This window comes from Vicugna pacos, chromosome 23 (genome assembly GCF_048564905.1).
Source record: "Vicugna pacos chromosome 23, VicPac4, whole genome shotgun sequence".
NCBI lineage: Eukaryota > Metazoa > Chordata > Mammalia > Artiodactyla > Camelidae > Vicugna > Vicugna pacos.
The window spans coordinates 32592687-32617723 of NC_133009.1; the positions used below are offsets into that span (position 1 = coordinate 32592687).

A 25037-nucleotide genomic window follows, 5' to 3' on the forward strand; every position below is an offset into this window, starting at 1 on the left:
GCTAAAATAAAATTGGGATGTTTATTTTTTCTACTGACAGCAATGAAAATCATTAGAAACTGTACTTCTGTTCTTTTCAAATGATCTGCATTAAAATCAAGCTTTTTCAAATAACTGGCATAGGAAACAAAATTTGGTTTTTAAATCCTCAAAATATTTAGCTATCAAAGACAGAAATACTGATTTTTTTCATTAATAATGAGAGCAAGAGATTCAGTTTAATCAAAATCTGACATTTATAAATTTTAAGCATTTAACTGAGCTAAAAGATTGAAAGATTAATTATAACAATTACAGGAAGAGAAGATCATTTGTGTACTTTCTGGGTTCCTTATGGTAGTTGTATATCCAGAGAACAAATAGGAGTTCTCAGATTCAATGTCAAATAATGGAATTTGGGCAAGCACTCTTAACATCACTTTTATTTAATATGCACTACATGCACATGATGCAGGTATGGAAGAAGTTTACGGATCCATGCATTAAAGACAAGACAGACTGGTACTATTGCCAAACGTGCACTGAGTCAATTAGAATGTTGCTCAAAGTTCTTTATACTTAATGGTTTCCATGAAAATAAGTGCAGAAGCAGAAGTGTGTACTCATCCCAAAGCATCTTCTTCATTTGGTTTCCTGTGCTTTCTTTGCATTCTGTTTTTCTTTTGCCTAGAAATGAAAGATAGTAGGCTATAAAATCTTAAAAAGTCTGTTTTAGATCATATTCAAAGAAAATGTGTCTAAGAGGGCATTCTTAAGCTAGAAGGCTTGAAATGCATTGTTTATAAGATTTCTAGAGCATTATCTTTTTTATAACTTGAGACTTGCAACAAACTACTTGTGGACAATTAAATAGTTATGCTTTGCCCTCCATGAAAAACTGGTTTGCAGTTCCTTCTTATCTGAAATTGAAATACATTGTTATAATTTTAATAATTTAAAAATACGTAATTACTCATTCCATAAAGTTATACTCATTCATAATTACTTGAAAATAATACATTTACATATGTGCCCATTTCTCATACAAACTGACTATAAGAAAAATCCTATATGAATTTCTGAATATCTGAATAAATGACTTGAACATAGTAGTTTAAATAAATTTAACATACTATTAAAGGATCACATATCCACAGTATTGTGAACCTTACTTATACAATCTGAAAAATCTTTTCATGAGTTGTTTCGTTTGCTCCTCATAAGTATACAGCTTGAACACAGTAATTCTACTTCACTTTTTAGCAGACGAAGAAGCCAGAGCTTACAGATGTTATCAGACTTGACCAAAGTCACACAGCTAATACTAATAAAGCCTCAGAGGTCAGAAGACACATATCCACCCTAGGGCAGTGCTTCTCCATGTACAGACCAGTGACCTGCGGACCATGTTAAAATGCAGACTGAGTCAGTTAAATGCCTGAGGTTCTAACGTTCTAACAAAGTCTCAGGTGATGCCAATTCTTTTGGTCCTCATGCAACACTATGAGAAGCAAGATTTTAGGAGACTAGAATATAATGTTCTTTCCACTATGGCACTTGAATCAGAAAGGAACAAATAAGTTAGACTTTTGCTATTGTACAATTAAGAAAAAAATTCCTTAATTAAAAAATGGTAATTAGAACAATTATGATCTTTTTTTATAATGCATTATATAATAGAACTATTATGCAACTGTATGATAAAATTGAGTGCTATGCCTTAGAATACGTTAAATGTTATATGTACCATATAAAAATAAACAAAAATAATAAATGCTTGCATAAACATTTTTAGTTAACAAGCATAATTTGATATTTATAATTTTTCATGCAAAGAAGTTTTATTTCCAAATAATAAAAATACAATACAATTTTAGATGTAACTTGGAAATAAAAATTTGTACTTCTTTTCTAAATGGTCTCTGAACATACCCTGAATATACAGAATATTTACTAGGACTAAAATGAATGAACTCACTGGTTTATGACAAATTTTATAACATAATTAAATAGGCAAAGACATATAATGCAAAGAATCCATACACTTATTAAACTACATAATTCAGATAAAATTAAGGCTAAATTAAATAAGTTAAAAATAATTATCACCACTTAAATGAGCATATATTATGTACTTTACCAAAAGGATCTCATTTAATCCTCAAGAATGTGAAGTACGATTCCCTATTTAGATGAGGAAACAGATACTATAAAACAGCAAGTAACTTTCCTAAAAGCACCAGCTAATAATAAGTAACATCTGAGATTTAAACCAAAAGACTGTATTCTGCCATTCCTTTGTTGAAAAATAAAAAGTATTATGTTTCTAAATAGCATGGAAAAAACACACACAGAAATACGTTCCTTCTACTTAGTATGCCAATGAGATATTAAAAATTGCTGACTCAAGTCAGATAATTCTGTAATCATAGGTATTAATGTAGATATTATAGTGAATAACTATTCTACTTTATTTCTGTTAAGAGAAAAAGTGAGTTCTGTAGATTATTTATTACTAATTGAATTATGTCTTAGTAAAACATGGACAAAATTCAATACTGTCAAGTTGCTCTGAATCTCCCATAGAAATGAAATCTATGATTTTACATTATGGTAGGTTATTAGTAGTTGTTAAAAACTTGAAAAAGACAGTGATTCAAAATTACATATAAAAGTTGAAATAGAATATTTAAAAGACTTATAAGGGTATCTGAATAAGTAAAAGTTCCACAAATGAAATAATCTAGCTGATTTTATTTTGTATTTTAAGGCACAGATTTAGTATATGGCATAGTATGTTCTATAGCTATATTTTTAGGTTACCTCCTAAGCAGATTTTATGTAATGTACATTAAATGAAAGCATCAGATAAGTCTAGAAGCCTCATACAACAAGAAAACTTAAGGTAAGATCTTAACCTAATTCATTAAAGTCATATGCCCTTATGAGAATCACAGTCTTCATTCCTTCTTTATTATTCTGTAAAGTGAAAAGATTTCCACAGCTCAAATACTTTCATGCCATCACAGGCAGTAAGTAACAGCCTCCGTTACTCAGAAATCTGATCCTGAACGGGCTTAGCACTTAGCAACACTGCCTAGAGTAGCCACGTCTCTCCTGTTCGGTTCCTTCTACCCACTTCACACTTTGTTCTCCAATTCTGCTTTCCCTTGGCATTGCTGCGGCAGGAGGAGCATTCATCTTACTAATCCATTTCTGAATTCTACATGTCATTTTTGCTTAGAAGTATTACGTGTTAAGTAATTATCACTACTAAAGTATTTATATTGCATATACTATAAAATCTAACCTTAATCTATTCTGTTTTTTAATTTTTACCATTTGCATTTATCAGCACAAAGTGATATTTCAATATGATATATGATTTTTTTCTTTTAAATAAGAGGAACAAAAATGTGTGCTAAGGAAGCTGATTTATTGGTAAAAATTAAGCATTTATTTCTAACCACAAATTAAAAAATTTGTGGAATGGGAATTTTAAGTGATATAAACCTATTTAGGAGCTACCCTGTGCTCCCTCAGAATCTTTAGCATGACTTTATTCTGACACTTAACAGAATAATACTATTCAGCATAGCACTCTAATTACTTATTCCTTTCCCCAACTAAGTTGCTTAAGAGAGAAAATGTCTTAATTATCTGTACATCCACTGACTTTAACAGGCTGTCTGAAAAATAGTTTCAGCTAGATAAATGTTGAATAAATAATCAAAACATTTCAAAAATTTTTATCGAACAAGGAATCTGAATTTCCTTCAAAATCTAGGCACATAACAGATATTGGACATACAAAAGAAATAAATGTACCTCAATATTGCTTGTGCAATATTATTAATCAAAGAACAAGAAAGTCAGTAACCACCCTTTCAATAGAACAAATGCAAACACAGGAACAGACTCAGTCGGTATTCCACTGACACCAGGCATTCGTACACTGCCACCTTGTGTCCAAAACAATATGAACTAAGGAATTACGGCTCTAACACAAAAACTGAAAAGCTGCCATACTCTAACTATGCATTTAAAAAGTTACAGAAATATACTGTCATTAAAATCAAATAAGAATGGTCCTTCTCTTAATTTGCACAAAAAAGTTTATTCGCAGACCAATTTTAAGGCAGAATATATGAATTTAAAATTTCTCTAATAACATTTGAATAGTCCCTAATAATATTTATCTATACTTAAAATCTGACATACACAATTGAGCACAACAGTCTATCTTTTACTTGGTTTATATTTTCCATAGAGAAATATTTCATAGTGTTTCATACAAAGAACACAGTATCCAGGTACTCTTAACCAGGCAATTTTGATGATCACAGGACTCTTAATTGTTAATCTAAAGCTTTAAAAATCAGTTTCCCTTCTTGGACTTTTACGACTCTAACACCTTGAGACACAATGAATAGAAAAACCTATATGGGAAAGAGAAGATTTAACAGTTCTTGCAATAATTTTTACATTTAATGCTAAAGTTGAAGCACATGTTCAGGATCTAGATAATAAAGTGTACACAAAAACCTCAACTCACATTTTGTATCATTTAGAATTTATGATGATATCAAATAGCTGGCTTAAAATGTATCTTTGCCTCATGAAGTTTAAAATTAGCAAGAAAGATACATCTACCATGTATTCTGGTCTTTAAGTTAATGGTCCAAAATTTTATTTGCCTAGGAGTGTCTTCTTAAAATGTGGTAAATAAGACCAGCTGCATTAGAATCACTTGGGGGGAACATATCAAAGACTCCCACCCCTATACCAGAATATCTGGGGAGGGGCCAGGTAATGTATATTTTAAAGAGTATCCAGTGATGGTCATTTTCAGAAACACTGCTTTATAAAATATACTTAAAAACAATTTAATTGTACTTCATTTATCCAAAATTTTTATTAAAGTGTCTTATATTATATATATATATTTTTTTCTTATATATATATATAAAAAAAATCTTAGTAACCACAATTTTTCACTAACCTGTTAGTTTTCCCTCAGTGGGAAGAATACTAGCTTAGGAATAAAAAACTTTTTTAGGCCAGGCTATGTTTCTCCCCCTTCAAATGTCCAGTCTAGTTCTAAATTCTATGATAATTCAAATTTTTGCTAAATTAAATAATAAAAATCTATTTTTTCAATAATTAACATTAATAATTTATTTCCAGTTAAAGAAAAAAAATGTTTTAAATTTCATTCTAACATAGCACAACCTGAATTCTTGGCACTAAGGACTCTGCAAGGCTGAAGCAGCAGTGCAATCCCTTATTTTTATTTCACAATGTGACGTTGAACTAATGCTCACCTAGAATGTAAAACAACTGGTGAAAGCAAAACAATAAAAATAAAAAATAAAAAAAGTGTCAATAAATGTTATCTCTACTCAAGCCAAATAATATTTTTTTGGAGAATGTGAATCTAATTCATTAAGTATTCACCAGTAAAATACTTACCTTTTCTACTAGTGGTATTAACTGCTGGTGTTCTGCTAAAGTCTTTAACAATTCCATAATGAAAGGCAGATAATTATGCTTCCTTCTGATATTTTCAATCTGCAAGTAAAACAATCAAACCACATTAACTTTACATTTTCACTGTTTCTGATATTTTAATTTTGCATCCAACTCAAAACAGAAATGGAAGAAAGTCCTCCATTCTCCTAAGAAAAAATATTAGATACTGAGATTCCTACTAACAAAGACTAATACAATAAAACATGTGGGCAGAGCTCCTTGGGGTTGGCTTCCTACTCTTGGCTTACCAAATAAAGAGTCTTTTAAAACTCTAATCTGATAATTGATGAAAACTTAATTTATGAAAGAAGGCAAACTTTAGAAGGCCCACATGATAAATTAAGTCCTGCCACTAGATGTATGCAAATAATTAGGCTATGCCTAATGAGACTAGCTTTATTGCGTGATTAAGAACAATCTTTCTTTGAATTATTTTTGACCAAAAGGGAATAGACTGTAGGGAAGAATCTGTACTTCAGTGGAAAACTGTGCATTGTCCAAAGCACACTCTCCACTCTCCCAAGTTACGTGCCTGTTGCCTTTCACTGCTATTAAGCTATTAAACACTGTCTGCTAGAGGTTCAACTTACTTCCCTTCCCATAAAAAAATTAGTCTCAATCTTTTGTAAATTCATTTCAACATTCCTAGACGTCATATAAATTTGAGCTTCTTTGACTTCTCCTTTGAATTAGCTGTGACATCTTATAGGTTTGCTCAATTAATGAACTAAATGGCCAAAGATGGGATAATATGAGCATCAATAATAAATGCAGTGAACTGAAGCATCAAATGTGTTAAAAATCGGTTCGTAATAATACTTGAAAAAAAAATGGAAAGAAACCTTGCTAGTTATCTTTGTAGAGTGCCAGGGAATCAACTTACCATTCTGAAAATGTGTGCATGATCAGGAAAAAACAATCAAGTACTGAATGTACCTTCATGTCAAAATACACCACTCTGTATTAAAACATTAAAGGAACAAATAAAAAACACATACCTTATATCTTTTTAATTTCTGTACTTCTTCTTCAATAAGCATCTGATTTTTGGCAACCTCTGACTGAATAGCACTTAACATATTACCACCCTGATCTGTATCCATGGGTTCCTCCTTAGGGGAAAGAAAAAGAAACAGCACACCCTAATGATTGAGGCTTAAGGCTAAAATATTTTAAAATGGTAAACATAGTACAATCAATTTTCAAATTTCAAAATTTCAAATTTTATTAATACTGGTGACAGAATACTATTTTAATAACTGCAACATTAAAGTATAAGAGTTCTAAGGAGTGCCTTCCAAACTTCCATGTTCACATGAATTGTCACCTAAAAACAGCCTCTACTGTACCATCCTGAAATGCTAGCTATATCATCTCCTGTTCAGCTATCAAATAAACCTGCTTAAAAAAAAAAAAAAACAACAAAAAAAACTGCTTAAATATACGCAAGAAAATGTGACCAAAGAAATGTTAAAAAAAAGGTCTTTATCTATTTATCTATTACTAATTCTCTTCTCCAATCCTATTTCCTAGAAAGATAATCAATCATAAAGAATAATGGAGATTACATGTGAATCCAAATATGCCCAATTAATTCTGTGAGAAATATATTCTAACTTGCTTAATTATATAATGAAATTACAGTAAATAATTAATTGCTAACATCTATTTAGCACATACTATTTGTTAGTCACTTTTTTAAAGTGGTATATATATAAAGATATCTCAATATATAGATATATCGATATACAGACATAGATATAGAAATAAAATCTCAGTTAATCTCCACAACAGTCTTATAAAGTAAATACTATTATCCCCATTTACATGAAGAAACTGAGGCACAAAGAAATAGACTCAAATTCACGCCTCCTCTGAGTGGCAAAGGCAGGAGCTGAACCCAAGCAGTCTGACTCCAGAGTGTATTCTCTTACCTACCACTCAGGATGCTTGATTAAATCTATATTTTAGGGGGGAAAAAAAAGAAAAGGAGAAGGAAAAAAGTAAAGAAGAAAAGAAAATAGTTCTCCTGAGAGAATAACTAAGCTAGGGCTTTGAACATAAAAACACGTCCACAAACCTCAGCAAGTTGTCTCTGTAACTCTGCTATCTTCTGTTCATATATCATTTTTCTGTCAGACACAATGGCCATTAAGTTAAATCGAATTTCACCTTCACTATACCTAAAAAAGAAAGTTTAAAATATAATAAAGAATTATAACACGATTACAATTAAGATAATCTATTGTGATCACCCCCTATTCTCTGGAGTAAACACAAACCTACCAATTAGCTAATAATAAAAACTGGTATTTTAAAAAAAGCTTTCCTAAAGAGAAGTTACAACCAGTATCACAGAAAGACCATTGTTAAAAGAATACTATAAAAAATTATTCAGCAACCAATTGGGCAACCTAGAAGAAACAGGTAAATTCCTAGAAACAATCTTCCAAGACTGAATCAGGAAGAAACAGAAAATCTGAACAAACTATTAGTAGTAATATAATTGAATCAGTAAGTTAAAAAATCCAAACAAACCGAAGTCCAGGTCCAGATGACTTCACAGAGGAATTCTACCAAACATTTAAAGAAGAGTTAATACCTATATTTCTCAAACTATATCAAAATATTGAAGAGGAGGGAATACTTCCAAACTCATTCTACAAAGCCAGCATTACCCTGATACAAAAACCAGATAAATACACAAAGGAAAATTACAGGCCAATATCCCCGATGAAAAAAACCAATGCAAAAATCCTCAATAAAATATTAGCTAACTGAATTCAACAGTACATTAGAATGATCATACACCATGATCAAGTGGTATTTATTCCAGGGATGCAAAGATGGTTCAATATGCACAAATCAATCAATGTGATAACTGCATCAACAAAACAAAGGACAGAAATCACATGAGCATCTTAGTAGAGGCAGAAAAAGTATTTGACAAAATTCAACATCCACTCATGATAAAAATTCTCAACAAACTTGGTATAGAAGAAAGACGTTTCAACATAGTAAGGGCCATTTATGACAAACTCACACTAACATACTTAGTGGTGAAAAGCTAAAAGCTTTTCCTCTAAGATCAGGAACATGACAAGGATGCCCATTCTCACTGCTTTTATTCAACACAGTATTAGAAGTCACAGCCACAGCAATCATACAATCAAAAGAAATAAAAGGCATCCAATTTGGAAGAGAAGTAAAGCTTCCTATTTGCAGATGACATGATATTAAATATAAAAAACCCTAAAAGCTCTATCAAAAAACTAGAACTAATACATGTATTCACTCAAGTTGCAGCAGACAAAATTAAGATACAGGAATATGCTGCATTTCTATACATTAATGATGAACTATCAGTAAGAGAAATCAAGAAAATAATTCCATTTACAATTGCATCAAAAAGAATAAACTACCTAGGAACAAAGTTAAGCAAGCTGGTGAAAGACCTGTGCTCTGGAAACTACGAGACGCCGATGGAAGTGGGAAGTCACTACGGGCCAGCAGTAAAGAAGACTCCCCCACTTCAGTGTCAGGAGAGCCATGCAGAGAGCACAACAGGAACTCCTACCCTTGCCGGCCAGGGCAGCACCAGGGGAAGCCCTGCCGGGGACCAGAACTTCCACCCCCACCCCAGCAGTAACAAGGAACCCCTTCCCACCTCAGGTGTCAGTGGAGGCAGAGTGGGGAACCCGGACTTCTACTCCCACCTGGCAGCAATGAGATGGAATCCCTGATTTACCCTGCCAGAGCAGTGTCCATAAAAACCAGCTAAAAGAGAAGTTTTAAGTAAGATCCAGTCTCATTATATAATGCTGAAAATGCCCAGGATTTATCAATAATCATTTGCCATGTTAAAAATCATAAAAATCTCAATGTGAATGAAAGACATTCAATAGACAGTGAGATGACAGATGTTAGAATTAACTGACAGATTTTAAAAGAGCCATCATAAAAATGAATCAGTGAGCAATTACGAACACACTGGAAACAAATTTTAAAAACTGAAAGTCTCAGCAAAGAAACAGAACATCAGTTATGCCAACGAGATTAAGCTGAGCATTTACTTTTGTATCCTTTTTTCTATGACTGGCCTCACTGCGCTGATCCAGTCATCTTGATTGCATGCACCTAGAAAGAAATTTAAAAAGCATTTATATCAAATAAGCTCAACATTAGTATTAGTTCAAAAGTTTGGGCCAAAATACCTTTTTATTAATATCTTGGCAAATTCAGGCCAGTAAAAAATCGTTTAGCATAACAACATTAAGCTTCAGTTCTTACTTTCTTAGTAATGGTAGGAGGAAAGACCATGATCATAATTTGCATTGTCACATTATTGTGTCACTTAGTGGTGTTAAACAGATGTTTGAGAAAGTAATGATTTAGGGAATTATCTCATTAAAATTCACAACTCTGAGACAAGGATAACTACCTTCATTTTACAGATGAAACTGAGGGCTAAGAAAAACTAGCTCACATGTTAGTGGCAAAATAAGGATTCAATCCTTTTCTATCTGACTCCCCACCATTCTTATCATAAAAAAAAAAACTGAAATCCACACATAACACAAAACTAATTTTAACCAGTTGTTTTAATCTTTTTACCATAAATTTTAGCATAGCCACCAACTGTACAGCAAAACTGGCTATTCTGTTTTGTATTTTATTTCCTTTATATGTGATGGACCTAATGAATAGAGAATGGTTGACCAGATAGAAGACAAGAAAAAAAAAAATGCAGAGATTAGGTCTACCATCAAATTAGAGAAAATCAACCTCTACAGAATTAAAAGAACATTCTAGTAATTTTCTGTAAGAGACATGGAAAAATAAGTATTATTAAATGTAGAGGTAACATATAAATCTGTATTAGATAAACTACTGGTTTAGATAAAGGCATGGTCAGTAAGTACAAACAAAATGAAACTATGTTAATTTTTCAAATCTAAATGTATAAAGCTTTTATGAACAGCAGATAACATTAGATTCCACTAGAATAGGTTTTGCTGGACTTAAAAACAAACCTAATTAAAAAAAGAAAAAAAACTTAATGACGTAAAAATAAGAATTCTTATTTTATTAAGAAAATGAAAATTCTTCAGTGGGCCTATTAATTCATTACTGTATCAGAACCACCAACTGTACCCTCAACCTTGATAATTTATCATTTATCATTTATCTCAAGGTTAGAGATGGGGTGGGATCAGGACAAATCTACTCTTTGGCACAAAGGACAAGAGGACATGATTTAAATACAAACTGAAGAAAAATATTTTTATAGATTGTTAAACACTGAATTACAGTGATTCTGAATGATCTAACTCCAAGAGAAAATATTTTAATGAAGATGATGATAGGGAGGGTATTTCTTATCAAAAGGTTAAAAATGACAATAACTTAAGTTCACTAAAAGAGATAGTTTTAAAAAGTTAACTGAAAAATTAAAAGCAAATTATATAATCTATGGGTTAAAAAAAGCTTTTCTGTTAGGAAAAAAATTAAAGGTCCCAACTGAATTATAGTAGTCACCGTGCCCCTTCGACCTTTTACCGTAAGTACTGAGGAGCTTAAGGCCTTCCTAACATCAGACCTCACTGTCGGCTCCCCTGTCAAAACTTGAGCAGTGCTGTGGCTAAAACGAAGGTGGACACCCAATCTCTTCCTCCTTGTCCAAGGTGAAGTAACCAGGACCAGGAACCAGTTACCTAAATCAATCGGTCCTTCTCTTAATCCATCTAATTCATACAGTCTTCCATTAACAGGAACGTAACTGACAAAGTGAAAAGCATCTTCTTCTTTTGCTGATGTCTTTGCATCAAATTCAAACATTTGCTGTCTACGGTGAAGAAAAAACACAGTGAGAGGCAAGCGAGCAAAGAACGAAACAGGATTCATTTAACGTAAAGTGCCTTTACCTGGCAAAACTGTTGTGTACTTGGCGGATCACGTCTGAATTACTCAGTGCCAAACCTTTCATCTGAAATAAGTTTTAAAAGTAGCCTTTTATTAAAATAAGAACCACCACAAATAAGGCATTTTAGGAATAAGACTGTACTTACAGCTGCATCAAAACTTTGTGAAAATTCTTTAAACTCTGATAATGTCTCTCCTAAGTGGACATCCTGATGTGTACAGTTCAGTAACACACTTACTATGGCTTGAGTAGCACAAGCATTATTAATTACCTAAAAAATATAAAAGCAAAAATATTATCAATTTGTTAAAAGAACAGAGCTTTTAACTCGTGACAGTGACCCCAAAATAAGAAGAAAATTAATAGTTTCAGATTTTATTTCATATAGTCTTAACATAAACATAACAAACATGATTAATTTCCATTCTAATCTATTTTCAGGAATTTGCTTCAGTTCTGGAGCTGAAGATTCCAAGAAATTGAATAAATTAAAGGAAGTCATAGCATCAGTGAAAACCAATCCAGTTACAGTAATAAAACTGATTTTTCCTGGTCTAAAACATATCTGCCTAAGCCAAAAGAACTTGTCCTTCCCTCCTCTCCACCTCCCCCTACGCTCATGTCTATCTATAAACATTCAGCCCTTATGTCAGGATCCAGCCCATGCTCCAACTCACCTATGTGGCTTTTAGAGAAATTATCCAACAACTCATATTAGTTTCTATGCTCATTTGAATTCCTAGAAAGTATATACACCATCCACATACTTTTCAACTCCATCTTTATAGTGCCGTCATCTAGCTCTTAACTGTTTATTTAACAAATTATGAGGACCTTACATTCTAGTCACAGGAGAAAACATTTAGATAGCGCTTACGAGGTGCCAGGCACTTTTCTAGGCACTTTGCATGTATTAATTCTTTTAATCCTCTCAACAATCTATGAAGAAGGAGCAAGATCATGATTTCATTTTACATTTGTGGAAGCTGAGGTACAAAGAGGTTAAGTAACTTGCCCAAAGGGCACCGAGCTAAGCAAGAGGCAGGTGATCTGGTTCTAGGGTTTCGTGCACCTGGCTGCCACGTAAAGCAGACTCTGTACACGTATGTGGTCTCTCCAACAAGGTGCTCACCTGCTTAGGGACAAGCACTTGTGCCAGACTCCCTACAGCACCTGCACAGCTTTGAGCTTACAGAGCCGGAAAGAGCCTCATGTGATCGGCGTGAACACCAGCAAGGTTAACTGCAGAACTGAATTAAATTTGATAAATGCTTTTTAAAAATACAGCTAAGTCCTATTGCTATATATTGTTATTATATTGTAATTAAATACCATTTTCTACTTAAATTCTTTCCAAAAATGCTAATTTGCTTATTGTTTTATAATTTGGTAAATTATTTATATCTTGTCTGATTTCAAAAGAAAAAGTTTCCATTATTTTCCCTCATTAATTCTTACACCCCTCTACTTTTCTGTTGCCAGAGGCTTTTGAGGTCTTGTGAATATCCACTAGTTTCTACATTTTGACTGCAGGATGTTTGAGAAATTCCTTGATAAGATTGCCTTTTCACTCTCTTACTTTCAATTCTCAAACATAATGATACCACACACTCCTATAGTTTCTTATTGAGTACTGTGTACTCAAAACTATCTTATGATTGACAAGTAGGGAAAAGTAACAGGAGAGCCAGAATCCAATTAACATCGCTGCTGATTTCTTTTAATACGTATTCTGATCTGAATCATATATCTTTAATAAAGGAGACTTCAAAAAGATCATAAACTGAAAACAAGACTTAGTGCTCCCTTGTTTTGGGCTAAAATTATCCGAGGATGGGTTGGTAGGAGTGAAGTTAGCAGAATTTAAAGTTAATACTCTTTCACACATTCTTTCCAAATAATGACACATTAAAGGCATAATATGTAATATGCCCCAGTGCTCAGCTAGATGCTGTCAAACATTCCTACAACTTGAGGATTTCAAATCTGTAATCCATCATTTTAGGAATTATTCTTAAAGAAATGGGGGGAAGAACCTCCTTCCAAACTCATCAAACTGTACACATTAAATACGTGCAGTTTTTTGTATATCAATTATATTTTAATGAAGCTGTGGTTTTTTTTTTTAAAGGAGAAAAAGGAAAAAAATTCTTGTGGTTACTGAATAACCACAAAGTGAGTAAGGAGTTACACTGTCCATGACTTATTACAGCTCATTTTGTGTGTGTGAACAGTCACTATGGTGTGCATGGGTTTAAAAATACCTCTTCAGGTTTTAAAGTGAGTTTAGCGCCACTAAGTAGTTACGCTACATATAGCTTAGTAGGCCCCTTATCCTTGGTGGATACTTTTCAAGATCCCCAGTGATGCCTCAAACATGGATAGTACCAACCCCTACATACAAGACATTTTTTCCTATAATAAGGGGCCAGCAGCACACACAAGGGACAAAGGGATGATTCATGTCCCACGTGGGACAGAGCAGGACAGCATGAGATTCCATCACCCTATTCAAAACGGCACACAATTTAAAACTTATGAATGGTTTATTTCTGGAATTTTCATTTAATATTTTCAGCCACAGTTGACTGAAACCATGGAAAGTGAAACCACAGATAAGGGAGGAATACTGTACAGAATTACCCCAAAAAAGACCCTAAAAAGTACACCGCTATTTATTTGTTCAAATATTTACTGAGCACCCACTGAGTACAAGACGTTGTGAAAATGCAACAACAAGAGCGATGTGGTCCTTGCCCTCATGAAACCCACATAAAAATCACTTTATACACATCTATTTGGGAGAACTTTAACTTTATACCTTACTTCACAAAGTTTATTGCAGTTCTAATTACTCTAAAAACATCCAATTTTAAAAAGTTGTGGGGGGAGTGAAAAGAATTAATAAAATAAGAAAAAAGGAAAAAAAGTTATAAGTGGAATAGTAAAGGCTTGATCCAAAGGGCAGCAATGAGAATTAGCAGTTTTATTTTTTCTACCTTTCTAAAGGTCACACTGATTATCTTGAGCAATCTTTTTGAAATGCGATTTCAAACAACTGCAACCATACTTAGCTTAGATTTTATACATTAATCAAACCTCTTTCATGATTCTCTTTTTCAGCTTTTCCAAACAAGGGGCCAGATACATGGAGACATCTAATCATGTCAGTTACACTTTTCACTGTATACCCTAGAACAGTTCTTAAAGTGGGGTCCATGTACCCCGTGGGAATTCCAAAGATACTTTTCAAGGGGTTTGTGAACTCAAAATTGCTTCCAGAATAATTCCAAGACAGGCTTTGCCCTTTTTCCTGTTTTCACCTTTGCACTGCAGCACAATAGCAAGAGTGGATAAAACTGCTGGTATTTTAGCACAGAGCGAGGCAGCGGCATTAAACCATTTCATTGACACACACGCAGTTAAAAACAAAAACAAAAACAAAAACAAAACCCAGTTTTACTGAAGAATGTCTCTGATAAAGCAGTGAAAATTATTTTTATTAAATTTTGACCTCTGAGTACAAGTCTTTAATATTATGTTGAATGGAACAGGTAATACAAATAAAGCAGTCCTGCTGCAAACCCACATATGCCAGACACTTCCAGGAAAGATATTAGCACGACTGTCTGAATTGTCAGCTAAGTTGGATGCTTTTTTCTTGGAACATCATTTTTACTTGAAAGGACATATGGAGGACAAATACTGTTGTTCAGATGGGGTATCTGGCAAATATCTTCTTGAAAATGAGTGAAATGACTCTGTCACTTCAAGGAAAATATCTGATAATATTTGTTGTCCCTGATAAAATATGAACTTTCAAGTGAAAATAAGCATTTTGTAAGAGTTAAATTCACCACTGTGAATTTGAAAGTTTCAGGATACTTAAGGACTTTTCTGACGATATAGACAGTGTTACTACCAAACAGAACTTGTTGATAATGCATATAATCAAATGTGTCAACATTTAGAAGATCTGCATAACCGGTAAATTTTCAAAATGACTCATGTACAATATTATCAGATCCTGCATCAATAAAAGATCCTTTTGAAGAGCAAGATAAACCAAAGGATTTTAATATAAGAAAGTACAAAGTTCATTGATATGATATCAGATTTCACATTACAGCTAATCTTTAGGAGAGGAACATTTCTGGAGTTTTGCTAAAACACCAAAGAATAGCCACAATTTCCTAAAAAAGAAATTAACATACTCCTCCCTTTACAACTACACATATAGTGTGAGACTGAATCTTCTCCACATACTTCAAACAGAGACAAAACCAAACCAAACCACTGCAAAAGACTGAATAAAGAAGCAGACAGGAGAATCCAGCTGTGTGCTATTAAGCCAGATAGATATTTATAAAAATGTAAAACAATGCATTCTTTTCACTGCTCTTCTGCTTTGGTAAATATACTTATGTTCCATTAAAGAATATGTTATCATGAACATGGAATGAATTTATTGCTATTTAAAAATCAATTAATAAATATTTTAAATGCTCAGTTTTAATGCTTAAATGATAAATATTAATAAATAGAATCCACATAAACAGAAGCTATTTGGGGATCTCAATAATTTTTAAGAATGTAACAGAGTCCTAAGACCAAAAAGTTTGAGAACTGCTACAGCAGAGACACACAGGTGGAAAAGAGTCCTTTTTATAAAAAGGGTTGCTCTTGAGGCTTCAGAGTATCAAAGGACCATACCTGCTTGGCAAAAAATATCGTGTCGAGTCTGGAGTCCTGCACCACAGAGCCTGCTGGTTCTTCTCCTGGCTGCCACTTGAAAAGAAAAATTAATCCGTGAACTGGCCTACAAAACAAAATACAAATTAGTGACACCAAGTCTTGCTTCTTATAACACTGTCAATACATTAAATTTTAATGATTTACTTAACACATATAATGCAAATGAAGTAAATTTGAGAAATTTTTTAAAAGATTTCTATTGCAATTCATAGTCACTAGAATGTTGCCCAAGACAAGGCTAACAAAACTTTACATCAATTAAAATGGAATTATTAATGAGCAGTTTATTCTCAAATCTGTGGATTATTCAATTCTACCTTGTATCACTTAACTTAAAAATAGAAAGAACACAGCAAAACTACAAGCAGCTGTTATCCCTAGACTGAATTCCAATATACATAAAAATGTTCACATAGGATGTTTACAGATAAATAACTGACAACAAATACTACGAAGTATAGGAAGTCACCTCATATAACTATCAGATTCATGAGCAACTGTCCAACTACAATAAGAACAGATGCTCCACCTCAAACACAATGAACTCCTCCACCCTTCCTAAAGCAACCGTTGTTGCCCATGAACCATTAAACCAGCACCTTCGGATTCTCTCCAGTCTACGTTTCACCACTGCCTTCCATGCAACAAAAATCTTTCCTTTCCCTTAAAGACAGGACAAATGATGCATCTTTAATTAACCTTCCCTGATCATTCAGCCAGAATTTATCTCTTATTCCATCTAAAATGACTGGTCTTTTTGTGGAGAAGAAGAAAATAGGGGAGGGGCAAACTATCTCCTTACTATTAAAAACATCCCAATTCCGGGACTTTAATTAAGACACTTCCACCGAGGAAAACCCCTCTAGTTCTCCATTTGCAATACAAGGCCAATGCTTGGGGGCATGGAGGTGACGGGGTTAAGCAGAGGGTCAGAGAAGCGATTCTAGTCACAAGGATGGGGTAAGAGGAAGGTGCTTCCTGGCATCAGCACTTGGAATCTAAACAGTAATTTCCCTAAGAAGCAATGTAATAATGTATTAAAAAGTTATGAATTACTATTAATATACATTATCTATTAAATATAGCGTTGTAGACTGACCTATTACTCATGTGTTTTTGTTAAAATGTGTTCTATGTTTTAACACTATTGATCTACAATGAATGAGGAGAAAAAAAAAATCAACCAATCAGTACTTTGCTGGTATGAATTACAGAGACTTAGTCTTCAATCCCTTGCAAATTACTTATCCATGAACCTCAGGTTTTTGGTTATAAAATGGGAATAATAATACCTATCTCATACAGTTGAAAAAAAATCTTAAAGCAAATAATGTGTTCAGCCTAAGGTAATCGAAGTAAAATAAACAGAGGTTTGCTTAAGTATAGACATACTATTTTTAACATAATTAAAATTATACTGACTTTAATTTTTCAAAATTCTCAGGCTCTAAACTCCATATTTCTTCCACTTGGGCTCCTCGGCAACCTGAAATAAGAAATTATCTCTTCAGAAAACAAAATAGCTCATTGTTTCCCTTTGCCATTAAAGAAAATACTAACTGAAACAAATGCACATTGGGGGGCAATAAGACATGACAAATTAAAATGGTAAAACTGGTAAGGCTCACAGTCAAATCTTACTCCGACCTGTACTATTTCCTAATTATTTACAATGGGAATATATTACTTCTATAATTCTAAATGGTTACAAGACTTATTTTCACGGAAATACCACCCCATGACAGTTCCTTCTCAGCCTCTCCATCTCTGGCTCTTTTTCATCCACTCTTTTCAACTCAGCTCATAAGTTTCTTCCACCCTGTCCTCTTTCTTTCCCACTCTACACTTTTTAAGTGGAATAAATAATTACCACTTAACAGCGACTTTCAAATCACAAATATAGTTCTGATCCTTTTCCTAAATTCTAATTCTACACATTTTAAATTAAATTAAATATAATTTAAACTACATCAGAACCCCCCAAACATGCTCTTCTTCTAGGACAGTGGTTTTCAACCAGGATGACTTTTTTGTCCCTCAGTGAACATTTTGAAATGTCTGAAGACATTTTTACTGTCACTATGGTCACTTGGGGGGTGGGTAGCATCTCAAAAGTAGAGGACAGAGATATTAAACACCCTACATTGCACAGGATAGCCAACAACAAAGGGTCAAAATTAATTACCTGGCCCAAGTGTCTAATCCCTGCGTGGGAAGGCAAGAGTACCAAGGTTGTGAACCCTGCCCCGGTAGTTCGTATCGTAGTAATGGTGTCTGGGTAAGAGCTTGGCTGCATTTACTAGCTATAGGACCACTGAACCTCTCTGTTCCCCATACTCCTAGAGCTGTTGTGAGGAATAAATGAGGTAACTTATTATCTTACAAGATAATTCATTATGCATGAGATACCTTTAATACAGTGCCTGGAACACTCAAGGGTTCACTAAATGTCAGCTAGTATTATTATCACAATAGGAAAAAACAGCCATATTTACTAGTATCTTATATGTGTGAAGTACTTCAAATGCATTTTCTCTAATTGCTGCAAGGCAAGTATTATATGCAAGAGGCTAAAGGATGTTAGGTGGCTTACCTAAATTCACTACACCTAATATATGCCAAAAATGAATTAAAACCCATGTCTGGTTCCCAAGTCTGAGAACCTTCCAATATTCCAGATTATTTTCAAGTGAGAGCTGGGGAAGTTTTTAGATTACCTACAAAACCCAGTGCTTTAAAAAAAAAAACAGTTGGACCAACCATGTAACTTTAGGCATTAACATTATTCAGTACCTCAATTTGCTCTATTCAGCAAATGTCTACTAGTGTCATTCAGGTATTAAAGATATATGTACATGTAATAAAGATATGTTACATCGTCTGTAGTAGAGAAGAACTGGAAACAACCTGAATGTCCAGAACAGGTTGCTAGACATTCACATATATTAGGTTGGGGGAAAAAACCTTATAAATGCGTACCTAGATTTATATGCATGTCAACAAGGGCAATGGAAGGACACTAATGCAATTAACACTGGTTGTGCTACTGGAAACCAACTGTAAAAAGGCCAAGCACTATAATATATCAAACAAAAACAACATAAAATTCCACTGAATTAAAAAAGCCCCCAAATCTTTTGCACAAGTAAAATTTCAAGTGGTGACACTTTAAATAACTTTGTTAGGCACATACACATCTCTTCGTGGAAGGAAAACATAGCACTCAACTGTTAGCAGCTGTCTCCTAATATACATTCAATATCTAATAATCTTTTTTAACTTCAATTTCAAATAATGCATGGTATAACGGGAAGGAGCAATAAGCTATGATTCACAAGATCTGGGTTTAACCCCAGCACTGCCTTCAAGCTCTTTACCACGAGCAAGAACAAAGATGAGCCTCACTCTCCTCGTGTATAAAACAAGGCTACTAGTTAACAGACTGCTGGTATGCAGGTATTCAAATACGCTCGGGTTCTCAGGCAGATACAGATACCTCTGTACCTGAGAGTTCTGTATCAGCAGGTTCTGTAGCCACACACTGAACAAACCACAGACGGAAAATATGTGCGAAGCATGGTAGTAGGCCCTGGGAAGTAGAGAAAATGATAAACTTCTGTAACAATACTTAAGAACTTCAATCTAGTAGAAACAAGCACATATAACTCAAGGATAGCATGGTCTGCATAATCTGTATATGAAAAGTACACAGAGTGCTTTCTGCATATTAAGAGGTAGGAGACCAAAATCCTTCCTGATCAGGAAAAATTGATGAATAGCTGAACTAGGGTTTAAATAAGCTGACCAAATAATTTGTCACTCAAACCAGAACACTGTTTCAAAGTGAAAGGAAATACTAAAATTAAAATGTGAAATATCTGTATATTAATAGATTTGCATTATAATACTAATGGCTCTATTAAATAGCTCTATTCAAAAACTAACTTCAAAAATAATTTACTTAAAGAAATACTTGGATCTTTTTCCTCCCCACAAAAATATCCTGGTGAAGCTCTCCCAAACTGCTACCAGCGACTTAAGTTTGATTGACTGCTAGAAATGCCATCTTCCAACAGTTTTGACAACAATTTGATTGCCATTCCCCTAACCTTACCAATAAGTCCATCAGAAGCAATAGGCATGGCCTCAGCTTCTGTACTTTCCACAAAAAATAGTCCAAGATATCTCCCCCAACCCCACCCTCAGTTACTCCATGGCATGGACAAACGCCACTTAGCTGGTGATGTGACCAAGTAGGAAAAACCCGATCATCAGCTCTTAGGCAATCTCTCCAAAATTAAGGAGTAGACCGTTTTTTTTAAATAAACAAGGGGCCCTTAATTGGAGGCACTGTTAACTTGTACCCCTAATAAGAAGATTCTATTCTGTAGGCCCCAACAACTATAATCAACACTTGCTCCCAATGGGCATCCTCATAACTTACTTTTATTTCTTGTGTGGAAGCGAGGTAGTAACACGCCTCGCTCCCCCAAAACAAGATGACATGCACCTTAGGAGTGGCTGAAATAGACCTTCACATAAAGGAATCACCCCATAGGCCCACTGCTGTGGATGATGGAATTCTGCCAGCCTTCCTCCCTGCAGATCCAGGCAGTCTTCGCAATCATTAACACACCCTATTATACATGAGTTAATGCCTTAAACCAAGAGAAAGCCACCTGGTTTCCTAACATAAACACTACAAGAGACAATTAAACAGATTTGGAACCAGCCCTGAGGGCCAGGTCAGACTAACCAAAGTAGCTGAGGAAATGGCATATTTGGTATAGAAAGGAATGATGGATTTTGTTGGGAGACAAATCTCAGTGCGTTTCTACTCTTACTACTAGTCTTCTGAGAGGAAGTATCAGATTTGTTCAGGATTATCTTTTCAAGGATGTCAGAATAGTAAACAGACTTGAAAGATAGTGTCTCTCTCTGGGGCAGAGGAAAGACTTATTTGCTGTCTATAGTAGTAATATCTCCCTATAGCCAAAGGTTGAGCAAGTTTGCTAGCAGCCTCTTTGTAAGATTCAGAGTTTCCTAAGCTTAGAGTTCCTCAACTATGACAAAAGACTTGTGCGTGCAGCGTCCACCCGTGTTCACCCCGACTCCCAGAGACTTGGAGGACAAGGGAACCAATGCAAATGTGAATCTCCTGTTGCCTACCATGCCGTGAGTAATACAATCCTTTACCTCTAAAGCTGAAGTTGTCTGTCAACATCTATAAAACAGTGGCAGGTCCACTTGTCAGCTGGCAAGCAGGGTAAAATCTAACACTTCATAATTCTTAGCGTATGTTGGATTTTATCAAATGCTTTTTGATAAAAAAAATTTACTAAGAAAATCATGTGGTTTTTGTTTAGTTTGCTAATACAGTGAATTATACTGACTCTCAAACGTTAAACCAACCCTGAATTCCTGGGATAAGTGTCTCTCAGTCATAATGTATTGTCTATTTAATAATTATGGGATTTGATTTGTTAAAATTTTGTTTAGAATTTTTTGCATATTTGTTGATGAGGGATATGATGAGTCCGCAATTTCCCTTTCTTATAATGTCTTTGGCTTGGGTGTTAGGATAATGCTGACCCTCTTAAATGAGTTGGGAGGTATTCCTTCTCTGCTAATGCTTTTCGAAAATTTTGCGTAGAAACATTACTTGTTCCTTAAATATTTGACAAAATTTACCAGTGAAGCCAATTTGGCTAGAATTTTCTTTGCAGGAAAATTTAGAATTACAATTTCAATTTCTTTAATACACCTAAGGCTATACTGTTTATCTATTATTTCTTGAGTGAGCTTTGGTAATTTGTGCCTTTAAGGGAGTTTGTACATTTCATCTAAGTTGCCAAATTTATTTGCATAAATACTTAGTAGAATATTCACTTATCCCTTTAATATCTGTAGAATCTGTAGTGATGTCATCTCTCTCATTTTTGATATTGGTATTTGTCTCCTCTCCTTTTAATGATCTGAATACAGTTTTATCCATTTTATTGATTTTTGAGAAATTAGCATATGGTTTCATTGACTTTCTCCAGGATTTTTCTCTTTCCTTTGTCACTAATTTCAACTCTAAGCTCTATTATTTCCTTTATCTGCTTACTTTGCTTTAATTTGCTCTTCTTTTTCTAGTTTCTTGAAGTGAAAGCTGGAGTCACTGATTTCTTGTTGTAAATCCAGTCCCTGTTACTCCATCTCGGCTGAAAGCAGTTTACAGCTTCTATTTTTAATTGGTGGCTTATCATAGTTTGTTTTGCTGAATTTATGAATTAAGTATGTACCATATCGATTAAATGTATAGTTCTGCTCCATCAGTTTAATAAGAACTTTTTTTAACCATCATGTTATATTCCACCAAAAATTTTATTTATTCACTGAATTCACAAATAATTTCCCTTCCAATGAAGAAACTTAAAATAAATTTACAATAGCATTCATAACACAATAAGATGTTTCACTTTTGAAAGAATGAACTTCCAAAAGCTTTAAATCCATGAACTGAATAAGGAGAAAAAAAAAAAAGGAAATGACTAGAATAATTTATTTTCTCTTTGAAGCATCTGATGATGATATACAACTACATCACTTAACTTTTTGCAAAGTTCTTCTTCTGCTAATTGAGCCAATCCATGAATAACTACTGCTTCACCTTCAGGTGCAGGTGCAGAAGGTGCAGTTCCATATGAGTTTCTTATGCATGCCTTCACTTAAATCATTTTCAATTCCAAGTTTTCTGCACACATGAAATTGAAGCAATCGTTGTTAATGGAATGGACTAATTTTAAAATAAATTTGCCTGGTACAACATTTCTTAAGGTTAACTTTAATATGTCATAATAGTTAATGTTTTGAAGGTAAGGTTTCTGGCTAAACCTACAGACATCTCAAACTCAGTGTATGTCGAAAGCTGAACCCATTTTCTTGAGTCCATCAAGCATACTCTTCTCTTGTACTCCTACTTCACCAGTCACCCAAGCTAGACGCTATGGAGTCATTTTTCTCTTTTTTCCCTACAACCAGTCAGTCAGCAGTCCTGTGGATTTAAACAGAGCAAAAATTATTGAATCTACGTCCACTTCTCAAACTCACTATTTTATATCAAGCCAATCATCTCAGACTCTGACAATTTTAAGAGACTTCTAGCTTCTTTCACTTCATTGCAACCTACCCTGTACACTACACGTAGTCAATTCATTTTGATTATAAAAATGTCATTTCAGCACTGAAACATCTTTGACAGTTAAATCCCCGGTGACTACCACAGGGCAATCCAAATTCCACAACATGGCACACAATATGCCCTCAGTTTATCTTTTCAGCTTCAAATTCAAATACTCCTCTGTCTGCTACACCGTGTTTGAGTCATTTCCGTAGCTGTTCCCTAAGCCATAACACAACTAGTGTTTATGCTTCTCCTTCTGCCTGTGCTCTTCCACGACCTGTGTGTACAGTAACACAGCACTAGATACACCATATTATAATTTGCTCGTCAGTTCTTTATAACAGCAGTCATGCTTTATTCCCATCAAAAATTATCAAACCCTACCAGTGTGTCTGAAATACTGTAGATGAACAATACATACCTGATAAATGATATGCCAAATAGTCAGCTATGTACGACAGTATCTATATCAACGTTGAATTTTCATTCCCAGTACAAGTTTTAACATAAGAGCTAAAATGAATAATAGTTGAGGAAATGTAACAGATAAAAATAAACTTACTGCCACATAAACAAGTTTATACTGTATAGCACAGGGAACTATATTCAATATCTTGTAGTTATAAGTCGAAAAAGAATATAAAAAGGAATATATGTATGTTCGTATATGACTGGGGCATTGTGCTCTACACCAGAAACCGACACAACATTGTAAATTGACTATTCTTCAATTAAAAAAAAGTAACCCAAACTTACTGCCAAATAAGAGGCTGGGAACAAGAGGGACGGGGAAGGCTAAAAAGTTAAATATGTTGATTACTTAGGACGAGACACTAGGAACAGAGTCAGAAAGAAATTCTGAGGCAAGCGTGTGGCTTCAGTCTAGAGTACCAGCTGGAGAAAGCCACTTCACCGGAAGCCACAAACGAGCAGAAGTAAAGAGCTGGCCCGTGCGTCCCACGCAGCCAGCGTGTGCGGCCGTCCGCGGGCTGGTCACACACTCCAGGTGTCCTGCTTCTCATAACTAGAAAGTCGGGTTCCTGGGCGGCATGGGCCTTGGACACCCCACCCTCCAGAAGGCACATTCGACCTCTCCTGCAGGACGGGTGGCCTGAGACACGCACCTGGGCACACCTGCCCGGGATGAGGGGAGCCCCGCGCTGGAAAGGGAAAGATTTTTGCACGGAGGTGGGGAAAGGGGCTGAGGTCAATTAAGCTAGTGCTTGAGCGCCGAATCCCGGGGACACGGCGGTGCACAGGACAGACACCACCCTGCCCTCGTGGTGTGCTCCCAAGATCACCACGAAAACGCTTCTGCCCGCGGCTGAGGAGGGGTCGGAGCCCTGCCTTTCCCCCTCCCCGACCCGCGGCTTCTGGAGTCGCCTCCCTTCAGACGCCGGGCGGCGGTGTCCGCAGGGAAGAACTCCATGCCCTGCTCGGGCCTCCTCCCGTGACCCCCAGCCCAGGACGGTTCCCTTGGCTCTCACCGAATCCTTTAATGAGCTCCGTGAAGACCCCGGGGTCGCTTTCCATGAGGCACCACTCGCCGGCATTGCCCGTCATGGCCCCGGCCACACACCACCCCGCTCCACCTCCGGCTCCAGCCGCCCCCAACTCCAGCTGCTGCCTGCCGCTAAGCTCGGCAAACCCGCCGCTGGCTCGTCAAGCCCACGTCACCCC

General features: G+C 35.1%; 1 protein-coding gene across 3 annotated transcripts; it reads right to left on the reverse strand.

Annotated features, from left to right (window-relative positions):
• Positions 1–404: 404 nt before the first annotated feature.
• On the reverse strand, positions 405–24977 carry UCHL5 (ubiquitin C-terminal hydrolase L5). Of its 3 annotated transcripts, none has more exons than XM_006203638.4 (11): positions 24845–24977; positions 17612–17675; positions 16148–16253; positions 11580–11705; positions 11436–11497; positions 11226–11356; positions 9585–9648; positions 7592–7694; positions 6510–6620; positions 5452–5550; positions 405–666 (listed from the first exon to the last, which is right to left on the reverse strand). In XM_006203638.4, the coding sequence occupies exons 1-11, from the start codon at positions 24918–24920 to the stop codon at positions 622–624; spliced, it is 987 nt and encodes a 328-aa protein (XP_006203700.1). In that variant the 5' UTR covers positions 24921–24977; the 3' UTR covers positions 405–621. The 3 variants fall into 3 exon arrangements, with proteins under 3 accessions (XP_006203700.1, XP_006203699.1, XP_072804848.1); XM_006203637.4 differs by having other exon boundaries at positions 6510–6623; XM_072948747.1 differs by lacking the exon at positions 11580–11705 and having other exon boundaries at positions 6510–6623.
• Between the last annotated feature and the right edge of the window lie 60 nt (positions 24978–25037).